General features: G+C 43.8%; 1 protein-coding gene across 1 annotated transcript in view; it reads left to right on the forward strand.

Annotated features, from left to right (window-relative positions):
- The window catches only part of WDR48 (WD repeat domain 48), a 33611-nt gene extending 12545 nt beyond the window's left edge, over positions 1–21066 (forward strand). Inside the window, exons 6-19 of the mRNA XM_082192346.1 lie at positions 404–492; positions 2501–2602; positions 3042–3266; positions 5231–5305; positions 5849–5951; positions 6564–6661; positions 9307–9414; positions 11177–11273; positions 12274–12369; positions 14077–14182; positions 15962–16049; positions 16567–16643; positions 16758–16950; positions 18803–21066. Of these exons, the coding sequence (XP_082048472.1) occupies positions 404–492; positions 2501–2602; positions 3042–3266; positions 5231–5305; positions 5849–5951; positions 6564–6661; positions 9307–9414; positions 11177–11273; positions 12274–12369; positions 14077–14182; positions 15962–16049; positions 16567–16643; positions 16758–16950; positions 18803–18898 (1553 nt within the window). The 3' untranslated portion in view covers positions 18899–21066. The remainder of the gene's footprint in view (positions 1–403; positions 493–2500; positions 2603–3041; positions 3267–5230; positions 5306–5848; positions 5952–6563; positions 6662–9306; positions 9415–11176; positions 11274–12273; positions 12370–14076; positions 14183–15961; positions 16050–16566; positions 16644–16757; positions 16951–18802) is intronic.
- The last annotated feature ends 39 nt before the right edge of the window (positions 21067–21105 follow it).

The raw sequence follows: 21105 nt of genomic DNA on the forward strand, positions 1-21105 counted from the left end.
GTCAGCCATTTACTTATATGGGAGAAAATCAAGTTCTCTGTTGGGATCTTAGTGTTCCCACTGGGGTAAAGGTACAAACTTGTAGCTCTCAGCTGTCTTGCCATGTGTGATGAGAATTGACTTTTTAAAACGTTAATTACAGCCCTTAATATACTTTGCTTCTGCAGTATGGTGAAAACACATTGCAGAGGGTATTGCATTGCTCTAACAGCAGCCCAATAGAGCATTTCAAAGTATAGTGTGACCATCATAAAGAGAGGAAATGATGGGCTGAAAAAATGTATTTTGGCAGCAAAATGTAAATTCTTAATGCCAAACACTACTTAAATTGGTTACTCCAAGTTCTTGCTCTTTCTTGGTCTGAAATATTCATCCGATATGATGTTTGATTTGTTTTCAATAGCTTCTTCCCTCAGTGGGAACAAAGATTCTATCTACAGTCTTGCCATGAATCAGATGGGAACAGTAATTGTATCAGGGTCCACTGAAAAGGTAAGCAAGACACAGACACACTGGCTTGGTGAAAAGATTGCACACAACTTCTGTATAAATTTCAAATCTTTCAGTGTTCCAGTGTCTGAACAGGAATATCTGCCCTGAACAATTATTTTATTAAACATTCCCATACTCTGGGAAGACTGCACTTGATGTTGTTGTTTTCAGAAATAGACTGGAAAGAGAAGCTGCTGAATTGCAACTCATTACCAAACGTAAAACCATGGAGAGACCTGGTCTGAACAGAGACATTGGATTCTTATCTCATTATACAAGACTAAGCCATTTCTCACCTTCTCACCCCTTGCCTTTTCCTGTAAGACCTATTACAGTCGTTAAGAGTCGTCAACAGGCTCATCTCAGCTATCTGCCAATCTCCCATTCCCACCACCCTTCTGAGTAATACCCCTCCCCACCTTCACACTATATAGAAGGATTTGGCAACTTCTGTTTCAGTGTATCTGAAGAAGTGTGCATGCACACGAAAGCTCATACCAAGAACTAACTTAGTTGGTCTTTAAGGTGCTACTGGAAGGAATTTTTTTATTTTGATGTTGTTAGGCAGACATTTTGTCTAATCCAACAGAATACTTATTGGAGCTGGAGGGTTTATCATACAGCCTTATCCCACTAAGCTGCTGGAGAAGTTTATCCCATATGCTTGGTCCTCTTCCTTCTGAAAGTATTCCTCCAATATAATGGGCTGAGGGGAGTTTAGTAGTTACTGTACAATTGTTATCCCTACACACACACACACCCAAAATATGTCTGTGGATATCTTTGGGAGAAGAAAAGGCTAAGGAGTAAATTCTACTCAAATCCGGAACAGAGTCCCTAAGATGGTGGGACGCACCTTGTACACCTTCTGGCAATTCCTGCAGCCAATCTTGTGCCAAATGCAGTGCTCTGCTTTCCTTTGGACCACATCAGCCAGGCCAAGAGGAGGGTCTTGTCATCTGGGCAGCCCAGGACCTCCATGCACGCTGCCCAGGCTTGCCCCCTGGGAAGGTCACTTCAGTGCTGCCAACGCAGCGGTTTGACTTCATTGCCGGAAGAGCACTTACTGTCTCTCGAAACAGACGGATGCCAACGTTGTACATGTACATGCACGTAAACACCCACAGAATAGTAGTCGTTTAGAAACTCTTGAGGATGACATCTTGCTGACCCCTGCTGCCTCCAGTTAAGGATAAGAAACCTTTTTCTGCTATAGGATTCCATTCCATTGCGGGAGAGCTTCTGGGGGCCACATGCCAGTTTTGGGTGAGGCCAAGGCGTGCAGATCATTGGATGTGAAACTCTTAGCTATGGACATTATGCTACATTCCAGGCACACTTGTCAGAAGTTTCTACACCTGCCCACCCATCTCTCCATCTAGGCAAGCAGGAGGCATCATCATAGTTGGTTTTCAAGCAAGGCAAAAGCAATTGAGTAGGGCATGGAGCTGGACCCGTGGTGGTGTGGCATATTGAGAGCCCCACATTCTGCCCCCAGGCCTGAGGTTCCCCACCTCTGTCACAGTAGGAGGCCATTTAGCAGAACCCAACTATTCTTTCTCTCCCCTACCTCCGAGGCATTGGGAATCATGAGGCTATTATTTCGGGTGGTGGGGAGCCTGCCATTGTTGTACAGTCATACCTCTTGTTACGTTTGCTTCCGGATACGTTTTTTCAGGTTGCGTCCCGCGGTGACCCGGAAGTACCGGAAAGGGTTACTTCCGGGTTTTGCCACTCGCGCACACGCAGACGCGCAAAATGACATCATGCACAGAAGCGGCGAATTGTGACCCGGGTTGCGTTCCTTTCAGGTTGCGAACGGGGCTCCGGAACGGATCCCGTTTGCAACCAGAGGTACCACTGTACTTTCTAAAAGAGTCAAAGAGTCTGGTGCCTGTTCAAGAAACCTAAATTGAATCAGCTTTAGTTTGAAGGCCCTTTAAAAATTAGGAAATGAGTTTGGATCACAATACCATTGTAATATATCAGAGTTTTCCCCCCTCAACAGGTATTAAGGGTCTGGGATCCAAGAACCTGTGCAAAGCTTATGAAACTCAAGGGGCACACAGACAATGTTAAAGCTTTGCTATTGAACAGAGATGGCACACAGGTATGCATTTGATATCATATTACTATGAAGGCTACTAGCTGTACGGGGAAGATTTCTCTCTGTGTTGCAATAATATCCTCTCAGCCCTTTGCATTGCTTATTCCGCAAGATCGGCTTGTGAGTTCTTAATAAGAAATGTGTTGAAACAAACACAATGCATTTTTGTTTCATATTTGAGCAAATAACAACTGTAATTAAATACTTTGCTAGAACCAACAAGCTAAAATGGGGGGGGGGGGTTAAAAAAGAATTGTTTGGCATGGATAAGTTTTTTGTGTGCGTTATTTCTGTTGTAAAATGAAACTGTAACATTCTATAGGGAAAACAGATTGAACGGAAGGAAAACTGGGCTTGCATGTTGACTTTAGAGAGCTAAACATTTACTCACTGTTTATTGGATATGTAATTGTTTTAAATTGAACAACCATTCTTGTTACAGTGTCTTTCTGGCAGCTCTGATGGGACTATCAGACTCTGGTCCCTTGGTCAGCAGAGATGTATAGCTACATACAGAGTCCATGATGAGGGTGTATGGGCGCTTCAAGTCAATGAAGCCTTCACTCACGTATATTCAGGTGGAAGAGACAGAAAGATATACTGTACAGATCTACGAAATCCTGATATTCGGGTGCTCATTTGTGAAGAAAAGGCACCTGTCCTTAAGGTAATATACATAACCATCCCCCCCCCCAATCTACATCTTGGTAAAACTTACTATCAGTAGAGCTGCAACCTCCTTTTTTCCCATCAGATACAGCTTGACTGTTCTGGGTGGCAGTTGTAGAAATGCATAATACAACTTGGGACATCATTTGTGGAGAGGGCGTAGTTATTATTATTTATTCAGTTTGTATACTGCCCTTCATCCATAGGTCTCAAGGCAGTCCACAGCATAAAAACACAAAATAAATAATAAAAATAAGAACAACGAAACAGTAACCCCTCACTTTCACCTCCCACAAACGCTTTAAAAAGGGTTGAGGATGTTAATCAGCCAAAGGCCTGGTTAAAGAGGAATGTTTTTGCCTGCCACCTAAAGGTGTATAATGAATATGCCAGCCAAACTTCCCTGGAGAGAGTATTCCACAAATGGGGATCTTCCTCACTGTTGGCATCTGTAAAAAGATGAGACATAAATACTGGGCATTTTTTAACATAAATGTGGTGGATTTTTTTTATGACAAATGTTGTTTTATTTACCGTATTTTTCGCCCTATAAGATGCACTTTTCCCCCTCCAAAAATGAAGGGGAAATGTGTGTGCGTCTTATGGGGCGAATGCAGGCTCCTTGGCTTCAGCGATAGGAATGCGCTCCGGAGGCTTTGCGCTGCTTACACTGAAGCCAGGAGAGTCTGCTCTTTGAGGCTGGCGGGGGGGAAAGCAGTGCTTCTCCCATGGCCAGCCCCAGAGGATGGGGGGCAGCGGGAAGGCGCGCGAAGCCTTCCCGCTACTCTCCGACCCGGCTTTGAGGCTGGCGGGGGGGGGAACAGCGCTTCCCCCATCGCCAGCCCCAGAGGATGGGGGGCTACTCTCCAACCCTCCTGTGGGCTTTTGCGGGAGATGGGGGAAATCCCCCACCTCCCACAAAAGCAGGCAAAAGCCGCGCGCTCTTTAAAGGGGCTCCGTGGCTTCTGCTGGCTTTTCTAGGAGGTGGGAGAATTCCCCCACCTTTGAAGAGCGCGCCACTCTTGGGGGCTTTTCCCCGAGGAGGGAGAAGGGACTGACTGGCCGTTTCCCTCCTGGTTGAAAAGCCTGTAGGAGTCGCGCACGGCTCCTGTGGGCTTTTGCAGGAGGTGGGGGAATTCCGCCACCTCCCGCAAAAGCAGGGAGAAGGTCTTGGAGTAGCGCACAAGCTGCGTGCAGCCTGTCCGCTGCTCCCAGAGCTGCGGGGGGGGGGGTGTCATATTTTTTCCTTGACCCCCCCCCCCGAAAACTAGGTGCGTCCTATGGGCCGGTGCGTCCAATAGGGCGAAAAATACGGTATATAGCTTTTTGGCTTAAATGTAGACTATTATTTTTCTAAATTTGGATATGTTAACTTCTGTAACGTAATAACAAGGCCAACCTTGGGACGTGTTCCACAATACTTCAACCACTCACCATCCATAGAGTAATGACAGTGTACAACCAAACTAGAAATACAGGGTTGCTGAAATCTGCTCAGTCTTCGGAAAACACATCTAGAAAGTAAAGTTTTATTAAAAAATACCATGCCGCCCTCTGAGATGGAGCCTTTATCTCTGTGAGATGGGTTGTCAATTTTAAGGAAGATAAGCAGGAACATATAGTAGGTGTTAGAACAGTACTGTGTGTTGTGATAAATTTCATCTGTAAATCCAGTTTTTAAATACATCTGTACACTATGCGTATAGAAACCTGACACCTGAATTTCAAAAGCAAATTTGCCAATTGTACTGGAACTGTTGATTTTTTTATTTTATTTTAATCTGAAGCCTAGTTCTGCCCTGGGTTCTGTTCCTTCTTACTCCTAACGAAACATGTGGCCCCTTTCAGCTCTAAAATTCTATGATTCTCTGTTCCACTTGGTATAAAGGAGCATACTGTATATTGTATGGGTGTGCACCAATAGAAAGATGATGTAACACTTCTCATTTCTTGATTGTTCAGATGGAGCTAGATCGATCAGCTGACCCTCCTCCAGCCCTCTGGGTTGCAACAACAAAATCATCTGTGAATAAGTGGGTAAGAAATGAATTAAACCTGTGTAAATTTACATATGCCCAGTTGTGCATAGTTGATCCTTCCTTGATAATCTTGGGAAGCTCACTTGAGCAAAGTTGTAGAATCCCTCATCTATAAATGGAACTCTCTCCATTCTACCAAAATATACATGCATCCATCACTGGACAATATCCAGTGTTGGTCAAACTCACAAGTAGACCCATTTAAATAATGGCCTACTTTGAGGCTAACATTAGATATTACCTACTGACTCTTCTGCTTTAAGCACTTTGCATAGAAGAGTGTGGCATGAGTGAAGCTTGCTGCTTCTGCCTTCTGGACCAGTTTTGCACCTTGATTCATCCGGTCCTCTACTTGTGGCCCTGTGTTGTCCGAATATTTGTAGTTTTTTTCACAAGGGCCGTCATGGAAATTGGGCAAATAGTTTCCCTAAGGTGGAGAAAGATACTTTGAAGAAGGGGGCATAGGCTATGTTGTGTAGTGGAATCTAATTATGATCCTTTTACTTCTTCTCCCCTTGCTTTCATTTTATTTATTTTTTAGACTTTGAAAGGAATTCACAACTTTAGAGCTTCCGGGGACTATGACAACGACTGTACCAACCCAATCACACCCCTTTGTACACAGCCTGACCAAGTTATTAAAGGTGCGGTTAACACTGGGGGAATTACTTAAAAGTAGTGCTTTGGGGCTGGCAGAGGCAGCAGGGGGCAGAGAAATAAACAGTACTTGATCCAGATTTAATCTTTCTGCAGAATCTTGTGTAAATGGTCAATCTGTTCCTCTAAGCATCAGGACTTTTGTCATCTACATTGGTTGGGACTAAGCAAAGGGGGCTAGAGAGTCCTGCAAAGTCCTTCGACATTTGGGTCCTTTCAGGCAGAAACTATCACCATGACTAATGAGAACCTTGTTTTGTTCTGTGTTTTGTTTTGTGTGTCTCCCTACCACCACCACCACTTTAAAGTAAAAACTTGCCAATTCAGGAATCCAGGCCTAGGCACCTGGTACCTAGGCACTCAGACTCCATATAAAATTCTGCATGGTGCTTCCAGAGATGCAGAATATTAATTATTCCTGTTCCATCTGAGTAATGAAAAATTAAAAACAATTCAAAATGGCACCTTCCTTTTTTTCTTTCGACTGATCCTTTCCCATACAGGCTTTCTGTGTTACACACTTTTACAGGCTGAGAGATCTGCATGGATGGTCTGATTTACTTGGGTTCCCCCTCCCTTTCTTTTTTCTTTTTCCCTAGGGGGTGCTAGTATTATTCAGTGCCACATTCTCAATGACAAAAGACACATATTAACCAAAGACACAAACAACAATGTGGCGTACTGGGACGTGTTGAAGGTAGGTGCCTGGTCAAATATGTGTGATTAGGTTGTCTTATATTAACTGCTTCTTCATGTACAGTGGATTCATGTTTACCGTGTAGCTTTGGTTGGTAGATCCCCTTAAGGATGCTGCTTTGGAAGAACAAGAAGGCCGTTTGGGGTGGGGACATCTTTTACAGCTGGTTTTTGGCCATTTTTTATAGTTCATGCTTCTTCATAACTCTCCATTAGCTTTTGTAAAAAGAGAAGTACTTCCTGATTAAATCAATAAACTCATTAATCCCTTGCTTAAAAACAGAAGCTCTAAATTATCTTAGAGCACATTTCTTCCTTTCTCCTTCAAAAAACCACCGTTCCAACCTATCAGGCAATAAATTACTGCTGAGCAAGTTCCTGGAGAAAGGTCAGTAGCGATGCCTCTTATAGCCGTAATTTACAGTAACTGCTAGAGTGTTTTAAGAGAGTTAGTTTTCCTTGCTTTTTCTTGAAGCCCCGTTGGGTGTGTATTTTAAAGAAATTGGAAATGTGTGGCTGTATCAATCTGTATCACTCAACTGACAGCAAGGCGGCTCCATCAGGGTAACTTGGGTGGGGGAAAGGAATTTTGTTGTTGTTGTTGTTTTTTAATCATAATTTTTATTAACAGGCCAATCAAATCACATTACTTACAAATTATACAGCCAAATTTATAAATTTTGTTGGGGGTACCCATACTTCAAGCTCGAAACGGGGGTCCAAGCATCACTTATGTTGCTGCTTTAATTAAACAGTTCTATCCTGTTCTGTCCAGATAGCCTCTTTATTACTTTCTTCATCTTCTTGTTGTTATCATATAATCCTTTCTTTGCGATCTCTGATAATCTTCACAAGCGGTTGGAGACAAACGTCCTTTGTGTGGGTTTTACACTCGCCAAGAATCATATCACTTAGGAACAGACACCATTCCACTCTTCCGTAATAAATTTATCCTCGGTCTGTCCTTTAATTCTCCAGGCTTGCCAGTATATCAAAATATCAGGAGGGCTCCGCCAGGTTAGATCACATTCCAGTCATGATTCACATTCCAGTGATCCTGGTCCCCCCCCCCCGTCTTTCTTAGACAAGCCTGTCTTAGCGAGACGCCATTTAAAACTGCGTCATAGAATTTTCCTCCGTTCTCCTTTGTTTACCAATTATCTCTTTGATCTATAATTCAGTCCACACAGTTCTTGAATTCCTGCTTGTGATTAATATAAAATGCCACAAACTTCTTTCTGGGGTGGAGGGTTATTAATACTCACATAAGGCAAAGAAAAGAAATATTTTTTTCCTCCACCCCCCTTCCGTTTCACTGCGAAACATACCAGTCTCTTGATGGTGGTTCATCACTTGATTTATTTATCCCATCCGTCGCTCCAGTCACAGAGATCCATTAATCAGCAGTCTTATCTCCCGAATTTCGCTTGATGTACCGTATTTTTTGCCCTATAGGACGCACCGGCCCATAGGACGCACCTAGATTTTTTTGGGGGGGGGAATAAAGGGAAAAAATTCCCCCTCCCCCAGCCCCCAGAACGGGACCCAGAGCGATGCCCAAGCTGTGCGCAGCTTCGGCATCGCTCTGGCAGCTTGGGCATCGCTCTGGGTCCCATTCTGGGGGCTGCGGGAGGGGGAAGCCCTCCGCCAGCCCCCAAACCAAGTCGGGAGACAGCGGGATGGCGCGCTGCGCCTCCCCGCTGTCTCCCGAGTTTGCGGGGCTGGCGACGGGGAGGAGCAGGCTTCTCCCCCCCCGCCAGCCTTCTAACCAAGTTGGGGGACAGCGGGAAAGGCGCACTGCGCCTCTCCCGCTGTCCCCCGAATTTGCAGGGCTGGCGACCGGGAGGAGCAGGCTTCTCCCACCTGCCAGCCTTCTAACCAAGTCGGAGGACAGCGGGATGGCGGCGTTCCGCCTCCCCGCTGTCCCCCGAGCTTGTGGGGCTGGCGGTGGGGCTCTCCTGAAGCCTGGAGAGCGAGAGGGGCCGGTGCGCACTGACCCCTCTAGCTCTCCAGGCTTCACGAAAGCCTGCATTCGCCCCATAGGACGCACACACATTTCCCCTTCATTTTTGGAGGGGGAAAAGTGCGTCCTATAGGGCGAAAAATACGGTATGTGCTTTAGCTTCTTTCCAATCATATGTTTCCAATTATATTTCCGAGCTAAAGCAAACCCGGGCGCTGATTGGAGACGGTGTCAGGAAGAGCCGACTTCACCGAGGGCTGTGCCAAGTGACCGGGGGAATTTTGATCCATTGCTCTCCTTCCCAAAAAAGAAGCTCAACAAATTTGATCAATCCAATGGGTAGATCACTGCCGGTTTATTTATGTGGGAGTAGATCACAGTCTCTTGGAAGTAGGGCATGTACCTGCTCTAAAACTATTTTGGAGGATTGCGGACCCGACTTCAAAAGGTTTATGGACTCCGAGGGCTGCAAGGGAGTGGAAGAAATGTTGAAAGCTGCTTTCCTCCCCATTCCTCTAATGGAGCTCTTTGCTATTGGTCTGGGTGGTGAAATTGGATGCAGCTCATAATAAACATGAGAGCTCATTCAAAACAAACTCTTTGCCAGGGAGTGCAAGTTTGTTGCTGATATGTGGTACATCTTTGCTGCATAACCTTTTCTGTTGTTGTTGTCTTACATACAGGCATGTAAAGTAGAAGACCTTGGGAAAGTGGACTTTGAAGAAGAAATTAAGAAAAGGTTTAAAATGGTTTACGTGCCAAATTGGTTTTCAGTAGACTTAAAAACTGGGGTAAGGCACTCTTTAATTCATTTCAGTGTTGTTGAGGTGATTTATATATCATCCTTCGTTTGGAGCTCACGGCCATATATACAATATATAGACAGCCACAATGTAATTTTTAGAACAGCCCTGTGTGGTGCATTGGGCTGAGACATTGTGGTTAGGAGACTGTGGGCCTAATTAGGCTCAGCAAGGGTCTTACGCACCTTTTAAAAAGGACTCCTACTGGAAAAGGTCAAAGGCCCATGTAGTTTAGCATACTGTTCTCACATTCACCACCCGGGTGCCCCTAGGAAGCCTGCAAGCAAGACATGAGCACATCAGCTTTCTCTCCTCTTGTGATACCCAGCATTTGCTATACCGAGACACGCTGCTGAGAGTGGAGGTGGAATATAGCCATCATGGCTAGTAGTCAGTGATAGCCTTGTGCTCCATGAATATGTTAAAGCCACCCAAGTCGATGGCGTAGGCTACATCCTGGAGGAGCGAATTTCATAGTTGAACTGTATGCTTTGTGAAGGAAGTACTGTCGTACTTTGGAAGTTGAAGGGAATCCGTTCCAGAAATCTGTTCGACTTCCAAAAGGTTTGGAAACCAAAGTGCGAAGCTCCTGCAGCCAATCGGAAGCTGCGGAAGCCCCGTTGGATGTTCAGCTTCCAAATATAGATCGCAAACCGTAACAATCACTTCCAGGGTTTGCAGCGTTCGGGAGCCAAAACATTTGAGAACTAAGCTGTTTGAAAACCAAGGTACGACTGTACTGTCTTCTGTCTGTCCTGAATCTTGCAGCATTCAGCTTAGTTGGATGTTCCCAATTTCTAAAGAGAGGGAGAAAATCTTCTCCCAATCCACACTATACATAATGTTACACATCTCTTATCATGTGCTCCTGGGCTTCCCGTTTTTTCAAAACAGTTGCTTCAATTTTAAATATATGAAATTGGATTATGCATATTGTATACATGTGTTTCCTCCAAGAGGAAGGGACAAAATGTCTAGGTGCACACACAAAAAGTATGTGTTTTAAATGAAGCAGAGGTTGAAGTTGTGTGCAGATACCAGTTTGCAATCTGATGTTCAAGACAGTCCTTGAGGAAGAGCGGTGGTTTGAAGCACATTGGTCATATGCCTTTGGTTTGAGATGGTAGTTCTCTTGAATGTAACTAAATATAGTCAAGTACCTCTTTAGAGTCTGCATTGTTAGTTCCAAAAGGTGTGCCAAATTCCTTACACAAGCATTTTTTAATCTCAAAACTTCCTTATCGAATCACCTGTCAATCACTATGATACCATTTTTCTTTCGGGTTTAAACTGGGCTACAGAGGAAGATCCTTGCCAAAAGCAAGGCTTGACATCACTTCCCATCATCTTCCCTCTCGTTTCTGGCAGGGATCGGATGACCAACCCCCATGGGATTGATAATGATTTTGTTTTTTATTTTTAGCAGCATTAGTGTTTGAAGCCTTTTCTTTTGTTGTTTGCAGTTGAAAATGAGGCGCACATTTGTTTGAGAATTTGTATTTAGCATGTTGATGAATACTAATTACTGTGGAAATGTAGTGAACAATTGTTCAAGGATCTTGCTGTATGGCCTTGTAAAACTAAAACACAGATACTAATGTAATGATGAGATGACAGATGTTGTCATCTGCATGTAATCCTTGTATAATCAAAGTGTGCTTGTCAAAGTTTTCTGTAGGTTTGAATGTGTAGGTTTTGTTCTTAATACAGTATTCATACCGCATTCCTCCCAACGGTCTTGTTTTGACAGATGTTGACAATTACTTTAGATGAGAGTGACTGCTTTGCAGCTTGGGTCTCAGCAAAAGATGCTGGGTTTAGCAGTCCAGATGGCTCTGATCCAAAATGTGAGTGTGCGTTGACATTATTTCATTAAACAACAAAACTCCTTGTACCTTACCATGTTTCTGAAAAGTGTATATAAACCTATTTGGCGATCTCCCTATGCCCCGTCAAATGCTCGAGAGATTTTTCCTTTTTCTTTTTAATTCAGACTTCTTGCTGTGGCAGTTTGTGTTGGCTTGGTTTTCTTTGGAAACTTAACCCTTTGTGAGGCTCAAATTGCCTACCCTGTCTTGGTCCACAGTTCTGCGCTACTTGTAGCAGTGTAATCTGTGAGACTGTCACTAGCTCATCCCCTGCATGGACTGGAAATTTGGGGTGATATTCAATGAACCCATTCCATAAGCTCAGGGATTTACACGTCACCCCCTCTTCCCCCCGTGTGTGTCCAGTGCTCTCCCCAAATCTGCTCCAGACGGTTGGGGGAACCCCCTGAACAGATTTAGTGGGGAGGAGGGAGGAGGAAATCTGTTGCACAAGCATATATCCTTCTGCTGGTGGAGTGAGTTAATTAGCACTTCATTGAATGCAAGCCATTATCCTGATCTTGCAGGCAAACCAAATCTTGCAGCATCAGTACTTCAGTTTTCAACAAGGGCCCTTCAGTGAAGGCTCCTTTTGAGCTTTCAGTTAGAAAGGATGAACTAAGGTCCAGATCCAAAGAGCTACCTCAGTGCATACAAGGACCTGAGCCCGTTCTGTGGGTTTGCCTCTTTGAATAGCAAAGTCCCGTGCTATATCATAAACCTGCTTTTGAAAGTTCCCTCAGTTTCCAAAGAGGTTTATGTTGGGAGGGGCTGTTTTTCTGTCCAGAAAAACAAGGCCAGAACAGCCCCCGTGGGTATGTGGAACCAGCTGCATGGATCTTTGGATGGCAGCCTTAAAAATGTCTGTAACTAATACTAATAACATGCTAGTTTTTTTAATTAAAAAATTCATTTCTAACTTTTATAAATACCGGCGACAAATTCTTGTTTTCTTTCCCTTCTGTGTTACAAAATGCAGTGAACTTGGGAGGGCTCTTACTGCAAGCCCTCTTAGAGTATTGGCCTAGAACCCACATCAATCCTATGGATGAAGAAGAAAATGAGATGAACCATGGTGAGTGATTCTTTGTGCTGCGTGGAAAGGTTAGACTTCCCTTTTTCTCGGCATATTGGAAATGCCTTCCTGTACATATAGTAAGCTTTGATACGTAAATACGGAGTATAATCCACATCTGATCCTACTAGCAAGAGAAAAGCCAGCTGGGTGCCAGTTCTCGGTCCAGCTTTGTCGCTGGAGACCTAGATAGCCCCAGTGGCTAGAAGCACTTTTCACCAGCTGCAACTGGTATGACAGCTTGGCCACAGCAGTTTTTGTGCAGTGGTTAATTCAGGATTGGATTACTGCACCGTGTTCTATGCCAGTGTTTCCCAACCTTGGGCCTCCAGCTGTTTTTGGACCACAACTCCCATCATCCCTAGCTAGCAAGACCAGTGGTCAGGGATGATGGGAATTGTAGTTCAAAAACAGCTGGAGGCCCAAGGTTGGAAAACACATATATGCGAGGCTTGTGGTTTTATGATGGCGTCCGGCACATTCTGCTGCGCCACTGCGCTCCTGTGCCTAGCTCTCTCTTAGCTTCGTCTCAGCAGAGTCTCCGCAGCGGTAGAAACTGTTGCAGTGTGTGGGTAATAAACCAGACTGTACGCAGGCTTCTTGCTTATCTCCAACAGTCTTTGGAGAGCCAGTGTGGTGTAGTGGTTAAGAGCGGTAGTCACGTAATCTGGGAAACCGGGTTCGATTCCCCGCTCCTCCACATGCAGCTGCTGGGTGACCTTGGGCCAGTCACACTTCTGTGAAGTCTCTCAGCCCCACTCACCTCACAGAGTGTTTGTTGTGGGGGAGGAAGGGAAAGGAGAATGTTAGCCGCTTTGAGACTCCTGAAGGGGAGTGAAAGGCGGGATATCAAATCCAAACTCTTCTTCTTCTTCTTCTTCTTAATCGTGTAGAAAAACATCATAAATCAGCCCGGCGAAAGAGCACACATCTTTTCGCCTCTCGGTCAAAACCGAAAGAGAACTCACACACAGAGATAGATTCCCGTATGTGAACATAACCACACCTCAGAATGTGAGACGTCACTCAGAACTGTTTAACCCTGTAAGTTCTGATTCTCTTCACAAGGCTTCCCTTGCGCTTGATCCGGAAGCTGCCATTAGTGCAGAATGCTGCAGCATGGTTGCTAACAGGGGTGAGACCCTGCCATCATATGACACATCCGCTCAGAGGCCTGCCCGTTTGCTTACAGTTCAAGGTTTTACTATTAGTATATAAAAGCCCTTGGACCAGTTTACTTGCGAGATCACTTTATCTTATATATACCCAATTGACTGCCTCACTCTGCAGAACTGACACTAGTTGCAGGTGCCACGTAATACTTGTTCCACCTTTGTAAGAAATTGATCTTTTAGTGTAGCGGTGCCTGCACTTTGGAACTCCCTTCGTACTCTTTCAGCTCCTGCTTAAAAAAAATGTTCAGGCAAGACTATCCAGATATGTGTGCTAATCTGGTTTTAGCCGATCCATGGTTTTATTTTATTTTAATGTTTTAATTGGTTGTTTTTAACTGTTTTTGCTCATAATTTTGTTTTATTCTTTTTGTAGATTGCTTTGAGGCTTTAAGCAGTGCATAAATCTTGTAAAATATGAAACAAATTTCAAAAATCTCTTGGGGTGAAGAAAATGGAACATGCTTGTTTTGAACTGAATTACTACTGTATGGTCTTATTACTGTGTGGTCCATTTCTTCCCTTCCTATAATAGTGAACGGCGAGCAGGAGAACAGAGTACAGAAAGGAAACGGATACTTCCAAGTGCCACCGCACACGCCAGTTATTTTTGGCGAAGCTGGAGGACGCACTTTGTTTAGGTACAAAAATTCTGAAAAAGAATTCTGGGGAAGTTGGGGTGGAGAGGGGAGCACGTCTGCCGTCTCGTGTTTAGGTTGCTGGCTTATTGGTTGTAAACTGTGTGACAGGATTTGGAAAAGCAAATTCTTTGATAGTGCAACTTAGTGACAGTGCTGTGACTCCAATCTCACCTCTGCCATTAGATGGCCTTAGGAAAGCCACAGACAGTCAGCTTGTCCATCTGCCCTAGGGGATCTGTGTTCACAGGGTTGTTGTAAGGACCACTAAGAAAATATATAATAAGCAGCATTACCTTTTAAACCCAAAGCAAGTTGATTGTCAAGGGGCACTTCCCTCTCTTCAAATGTCCTTTATTCTCTCTGCATATAAACTGTGAAGGAGCAAGGTGTGTTTTCATAAATTGTCTCAAGGAGTTTAAACGCTTTATTAAGATATTGTTCATGGTGCCATCCCAAAGGCTCACACCCTTTCTCACTACACAAGAAGTCAAGAATGAGTTCTCCTCCTGTGCTCCCATGTCAGAAGGCAGACCATTCCTCACGAGGTAAGAAGTGGCCCCAACCACTCTCCGTCCCCAATTGTCTTGACACCTAATTGGAGATCAGCGGCTTTCAGCCTCCTAGGAAGCAATTTCTCCCTCTCTCCTATGAAATACTATTTCTCATCCGCCCAATTTGTGCGGTGGGGAGAACCCCTTAATTCCCTCCCCAAGCAGTAGGAGAGGCATGGGAATTAGTTTGCCTCTCAGTGGCCACCCCCCTCTGTAGCAGGAGCCATGAAGGGACATCCTAGGAAAGCAAGTTGTCACTAAAAGGGCTTTCAGTGGCAAGGCTGATCAGCTAATAAGCTAATGGTCTGGACTTTCTCACTGCTCCAGAGAGCTCCCAGCTGGCAAAAGTTAGTAAAGATAGTAGATGAGAATACCTGATCCAGTTCCCAGTGGGGTGGATCCCATCAGGAAAGGAGAAGAAGGCAGAGGGGAGCCAAGGTTTTATCCATTCATTAGCATCTCTGTCCATTCTGCTGCATTGAAGAAAGGGGGCTATTCTGTTAAAGAGTGCTACCCTTTTGTTTTTTGTGATCAAAAGCTAGTCTGTCCCACTGAAGGATTTGTCACAGGAGAATATTGATTCATTTATGACACCCCAAGTGTTTTGGGGCTTTTTGCATGCCCTGCTTGGCTACTTATTTATTTTAGGACTTCCTGGGGATATCTTATTCATCTTTAACTGTTGGTTTTTGTTTTATCTCTTACACTGGTACCTAGCAATGAAGATGGACTTTAGGTGCAGGCTAACAGTTGAAGAATTCCATAGGCTCTAAGAAGCCAAAATTAGAATCTGTGGAGTGGGACCCTTCCTCCCTTCTTGATACCACATTTTATGTGCTGTCTTCTTACATACCACAGAGGTTTACCCATTCCTGACCAAGAAGGAAAATATATGATTAGACTTAACCTTGCTCTTTGTCCTAAAAATTGACGTCCCTTCAAGGTATCGTAGTAAGAGGAGGAAGTTGGTAGTTTTGGACTGGACTTTAATTGCCTGTGCTAACGAAGCGAATTCAGACATGTAACTTAAAGCGTTCCCAAGTATAATTCAATGCAGGACATTTGCCTTTGTCTATCAGACTGTATACCTTGTTACTTCCAATGGTATTTCCTTGTTTTCATACACTTGCTGTTGGTTTTTGTGCAGAGACGACATCTTAAAGGATTCTTTCCCTCCCACCCACATTAATCTATCAATGTACCACATTTTGAAACTCTTTCCAATTAGGTTGCTATGTCGGGATTCCGGGGGTGAGACTGAATCCATGCTCCTTAACGAAACAGTGCCACAATGGGTAATTGACATCACTGTGGATGTAAGTTTCTCTTCAATATTCCAGACTTGCAGGAAAGAGAGAGAGAAAATCTAGAGCAGCCTTCGCTAAGCTGGTTTTGGACTAAAGTGGGGCTGGTGGGAGTTGTAGACCAAACTGGTGTAGGGTTTTGCTCTTAATTAAAAATAAAATAAAAAATTGGCTGCTAAGGGCCACGTTTCTGTTTCAGGTACGTGGAATATGCTGAGAGCATTTTGCAAGTTTAAAAATGATTCGTCTTATTTACAGCTTTAGTTGTGATTTTATTTCTCTTGTTTCCTTATCCGAAAGTAAATAAAATGATTTCAATTGCTGAGTTGTGCTTAAGCTGGCAGGAATGCTACTGAAATTTCTCTTGTGACTAACTAAGTCAGTGAAACATCGTTTAGTTTTAGCTATAAAAAAACCCAACAAGCTGGGGAACAATGACATAGAAAATTCATGCAAATGAGAAGATTAATTTATCATTTAAGGAGTAAGTAAATGTGTTTGTTACAGTTTCTGCTTTTTTATTTTGTAGAAGAATATGCCAAAATTTAATAAGATTCCTTTCTACCTCCAACCTCATTCCTCTTCTGGAGCAAAAACGTTAAAGAAGTAAGTATATAAAATAAATCACAAAACTGCTCTTGGTTTCCAGGAGCATGGAATAATGAGCCACAATCGGCTAAGACTTTGTGTCTCAACCACAAATACACTTTGTTTCCACAGGGATCGACTGTCAGCCAGTGACATGTTGCAAGTTAGGAAGGTGATGGAGCATGTTTATGAAAAAATAATAAATCTGGACAATGAATCTCAGACAACTAGCTCTTCCAATAATGAAAAGGCCGGGGAACAAGAAAAAGAGGAGGACATTGCTGTTTTAGCAGAAGAGAAAATTGAACTTCTGTGCCAGGACCAGGTATCCCCATTGCCTACCTTTCTGATGGTTTTAAGAATTCAGTGGAGTGGACACAATTTTGTATGCCATTCTGAGTTCCTTAGAAGGAAGGCAGGATATGTTGGCTGGTGGGGGGAGGGGGCAGGTCTTGAAGTCCTATGAAATGATTTTTGGAGAAGAAGAAAAGCCGGGGTTGTGTTTGTGGCATTGGAGCACATAACCTGTCACATTCTGAGAATTCAAAAACGGGCTCAAGCCAAAACAGGTTCGCTTTTGTCCTGAATAACTGTGTTGTCTCCCAGTGGTTGAAATTATCAACTGCTCCAGGGTTGGAGAAGATTCTCTGGTGGGTACCAACACCTCACTTTGCATGTCTTCTTGCAGTAGAGAGCCTCAACCATCCAAGTGGGGGGAAACGACCCAAAAAGGGGTTCCCTGGCAAATTCCCTCTTGTAAAATTAATTTGGAGTCCCAAAGGCACTCAGAGAACCGCTTTGAAATCCTCAAGTAGAGTTCCTTGGTCTCACACAAGTTGTTAGTTAACAAGGTGTGGCGTGCGACAGCCCCCGTCAGTACATTTCTCATACTTCAAAGTATTTTCATTTAGTTGCGTGCTTTAAAAACGATGGTTCATCTTCCTTGGCTGCCATGATGCAAGTTCCATTTTGAATAAGGTGTGAACTTTACTCCAAGAGTCTTAAAGTTTGCATTCATCGATGGCTATTAGAAAGCAATTTGTGTTTTGCTACCTTAAAGCAGACTTGGGAATCTGAATGCCTTTGAACGTCCTCTGGGTCATGTAATGTAGCCAAAATAGGCAGCCTGAACAGGAAAAACCTGTCATAAGGAAGATGATGCTGCTTTTGCAAAGCCCCCAACAGCCCTTGTACCTGGGTGACTGCTGAATTTGGGGACTTCTGTCGCATAAAATGAGCTGCTGTGGCCAAAATTTGGGCTGCAGTCCTAGCACAAGCCTTCTAATGGCTGACAGGGAAATAAAAGACGCATGCTTGAGAGGGGAGACACATGGATATTGTTTCTTTCATAACTGATGGTGGGATATAGAATCACAGAGCTGGAAGGGAGCCTATCACCTAGTCCAGGGGTCTGCAACCCGCGGCTCCGGAGCCGTATGTGGCTCTTTTACACCTTTGCCGCGTCTCCGGGGCGGATACTAGCGAGGGGAGGAGGCGCATTGTGCGCCCCGACACTCCCCACTGTGGCGGGCACTGTACTGGCTGTGACGTCGCATGGGGGCGGTGTGTGCGTTAGTCACGCACCGTCCCGACGTCACCTTCCCACCCGCCAGCCCGCTACATTGTAAGGGGCATGTACGCTGGTCACTGCATTGAAAGGGGGCATGTACGTTGGTCACTGTTTTGAAGGGGAGTGAAGAACACACACACACACACACACAAAGGTAACTTGTTAATTTAACGTTTATTTCTATGAGGAGGAGTAATTCTGAGGGGTCAATCAAAGAAATAATAAAAAAGTGACAAAAAAGTTATTTTTATAATGACGGGTTTTGCGGCTCCCAGTTTTTTTCCTTCGGAAACAGGTCCAAGTGGCTCTTTTTGTCTTAAAGGTTGCAGACCCCTGACCTGGTCAAACCCCCTGCAAGGCAAGAATTTGCAGCTGTCCCTTGTGGAGATCAAACCTGCAACCTTGGTGTTATCAGCACCACTCTAATCATCTGAGCTATCCTGAGGCCTGTGCCTGTATGCCTAGGTACATACAGGTGTACCATCCGAGAGATGCTTAAGGGGGCGGGAGAGGGAGGAAGAGAATGGATGTCTATATGTGCCAGGGAATAAAAAATTAAGAGGGATCAGAGTCTGATGGAAAAACCCAATTGGTTTTGTGTGAACAGGTATTGGATCCAAATATGGACCTTCGAACCGTCAAACACTTCATATGGAAGAGTGGTGGCGACTTGACTCTCCACTACCGCCAGAAGTCGACGTGAGCCAAGTGGCGGGCCCAACTGGTTTCTTAACTTACTTGAGCTTCCTGTCCTGGTTCCAGCTGTAGCGCTCTAGAAGCTGACTGAAACCCTAAGGTAGATCTGACACGTCTAATGCCTCAGTGTGGACAGAATCTACTTGAAGTGACTAATAAATCTGTAATATAGACAAATCTCTATGACCTAAAACTAAAGCCTGTCCTTACCAAGGTACAAGTGGGAGTGGCATGAGAAGCCCTTGCGTGGTTCCTGTTTTGTGAGGTGTACAGCGACCAGGTGATCCAGTGCAGCTGTCTGTGGGGGGTTATTTCAAGTTTTCATTTCCAAGGTTTTATCATACTGCCATCCGCTCAAGCTTGTTGTGAAAAAGGTTTCTCAGCCCTGTTGCTGAACTCGTTCACCGTGTAAAAAACTGCATGTGCTGTACTTTGTTAATACATTCCATGTAAACAGTGCATACTTTTTCATGAAGAGTCAATTTTGGCCACTTCTCGAGACAGATTTCCTAGAGAAGACAACGCTATTGTACAGTTGAGTAAAACAGTCTCTGTAACGTAAGCCAAAAGGGTTAAATCCCTTGAGGCTTGTTGATTGTCTTTCAGCTGTGATCGGAGCAAAAATCAGTAGATTGTGTGATAATAGGGTCAGTACAATGGTGCAGTGCATCATAATGGAATATTTCAAGCCCTTTAACTAGAGTTTTAAAAATGTAACTTCTGTAGTTCCGTTTTCCCCCCTAAGGTGGCTCATTGATCACAATTCCAAGCAATTGTGCTCTACGTTTTAACATCGTGGCGCATTCTAGAAACTTGTGGTAATAGTCATGATGGGGAAAAAAGGAGTTGCAGATTTTCCTCCTATGGTTTTTATATGCATTTTTTGGATGTTTTTGTTGATGTTGCAAACTGTATACAGCTTAGCTTTTCTTTTCAGCCATTTCTTAAAAAGAAAAAATACATTTTACAGCTTTTTCATATTCTCATACTCTTGTAGAATCTAACTTATTGTAAGCGGGAGCAGGGGAACACTTCGATCTTCTGGGCAAGAAAAGCTGAGTTTGAATTCAAAGTTCAACTGGAAAAGAAACATCCCGATAACAAAATATTGCAAAGTGGTTTTTATTTGAAACAGAAGTACAAGTGCCTTTTTAAAAGAGGCAGTATAGTAAAGTTAGGTCCCTGCCTGCTAGATGAGCACTCCTCTCTTCCTTAATGGTGGCAGCTAGATGTAAGCTATAGCCTGCAAAACATCTTGGTTTTGCTTCACTGTTGAAAGACAACTGGTAAGCCCTAATGCCAGCACTTTTTTTGCAGCATGGGAGCTGCTTAAAATTGAGCAACATGCAGGCCGGTGGCATGCTTTTAATACTTCCCATGTCATCTGGTAATTATCCACAAATGAATGTTGCACCAACCAAGTGGAAAATATCCAGAGTCTGATACTTAGGAGTCATTTGACTGCCTTTTATGGGTGTTTCGAGGATTATGTGTCCTTCCCCCACCCTGCCACGCCAGCTGTGGTAGAAGGACAAAATGCAACATTATACAGCACCTTTTGGATATTTTCCTCTTAGTTTTTGTCTAGGGGTGGTTGAGTACCCCATGGAGCACTTGCTTTTATACACATCAGATTGTCAAAGCAACTGCCATGTTACAGAAAGATGAGCTTTGGGTTGTCCCTAAACCATTGTCGCTTGTGCTCCAGATGACACGAAGCACTGCTCTAAACAAGATCTGGTTAGAAATTAAGCTTGCATGCGCCTTTCCCATCTTGACATCATTTTCCATTTGTAAATCCCATTTGTGTGTACAGCAATCTAGTTTGCCACATCTGTGCTACACTGCACACTTTAGTGAAGTTGGTAAATTCATTGGTTAAACAACTGTAAATTTGTCCTGGATTTATTAATATTGGAGAGGGGCTTTGTTCTTATCGACCTAATTTTAAATTTTGTGCTCTCCATGTCTTCATTGAAAGTTAACTTTAACTCCCCCTCTTCCTCTCCCTTTTGTGTGTGTTTTTAAAAAATCAGCCAAGATTCTAAACTTTTTATTTTCTACAATCCCAGCAATGTAGTTTCAGGAAAGGTTGACAGAGGGCCTGTAATGCCAAAAGGATGAACATGTATTGAGCAATTGTATAGAAATAATAATAAAATTCTTTAGCTAACATTCCTAAGCAGCTTTGGTCATTTTTGTTTTAAATATGTG

Source organism: Podarcis vaucheri (genome assembly GCF_965113315.1).
Source record: "Podarcis vaucheri genome assembly, chromosome: 12".
Classification (NCBI taxonomy): domain Eukaryota; kingdom Metazoa; phylum Chordata; class Lepidosauria; order Squamata; family Lacertidae; genus Podarcis; species Podarcis vaucheri.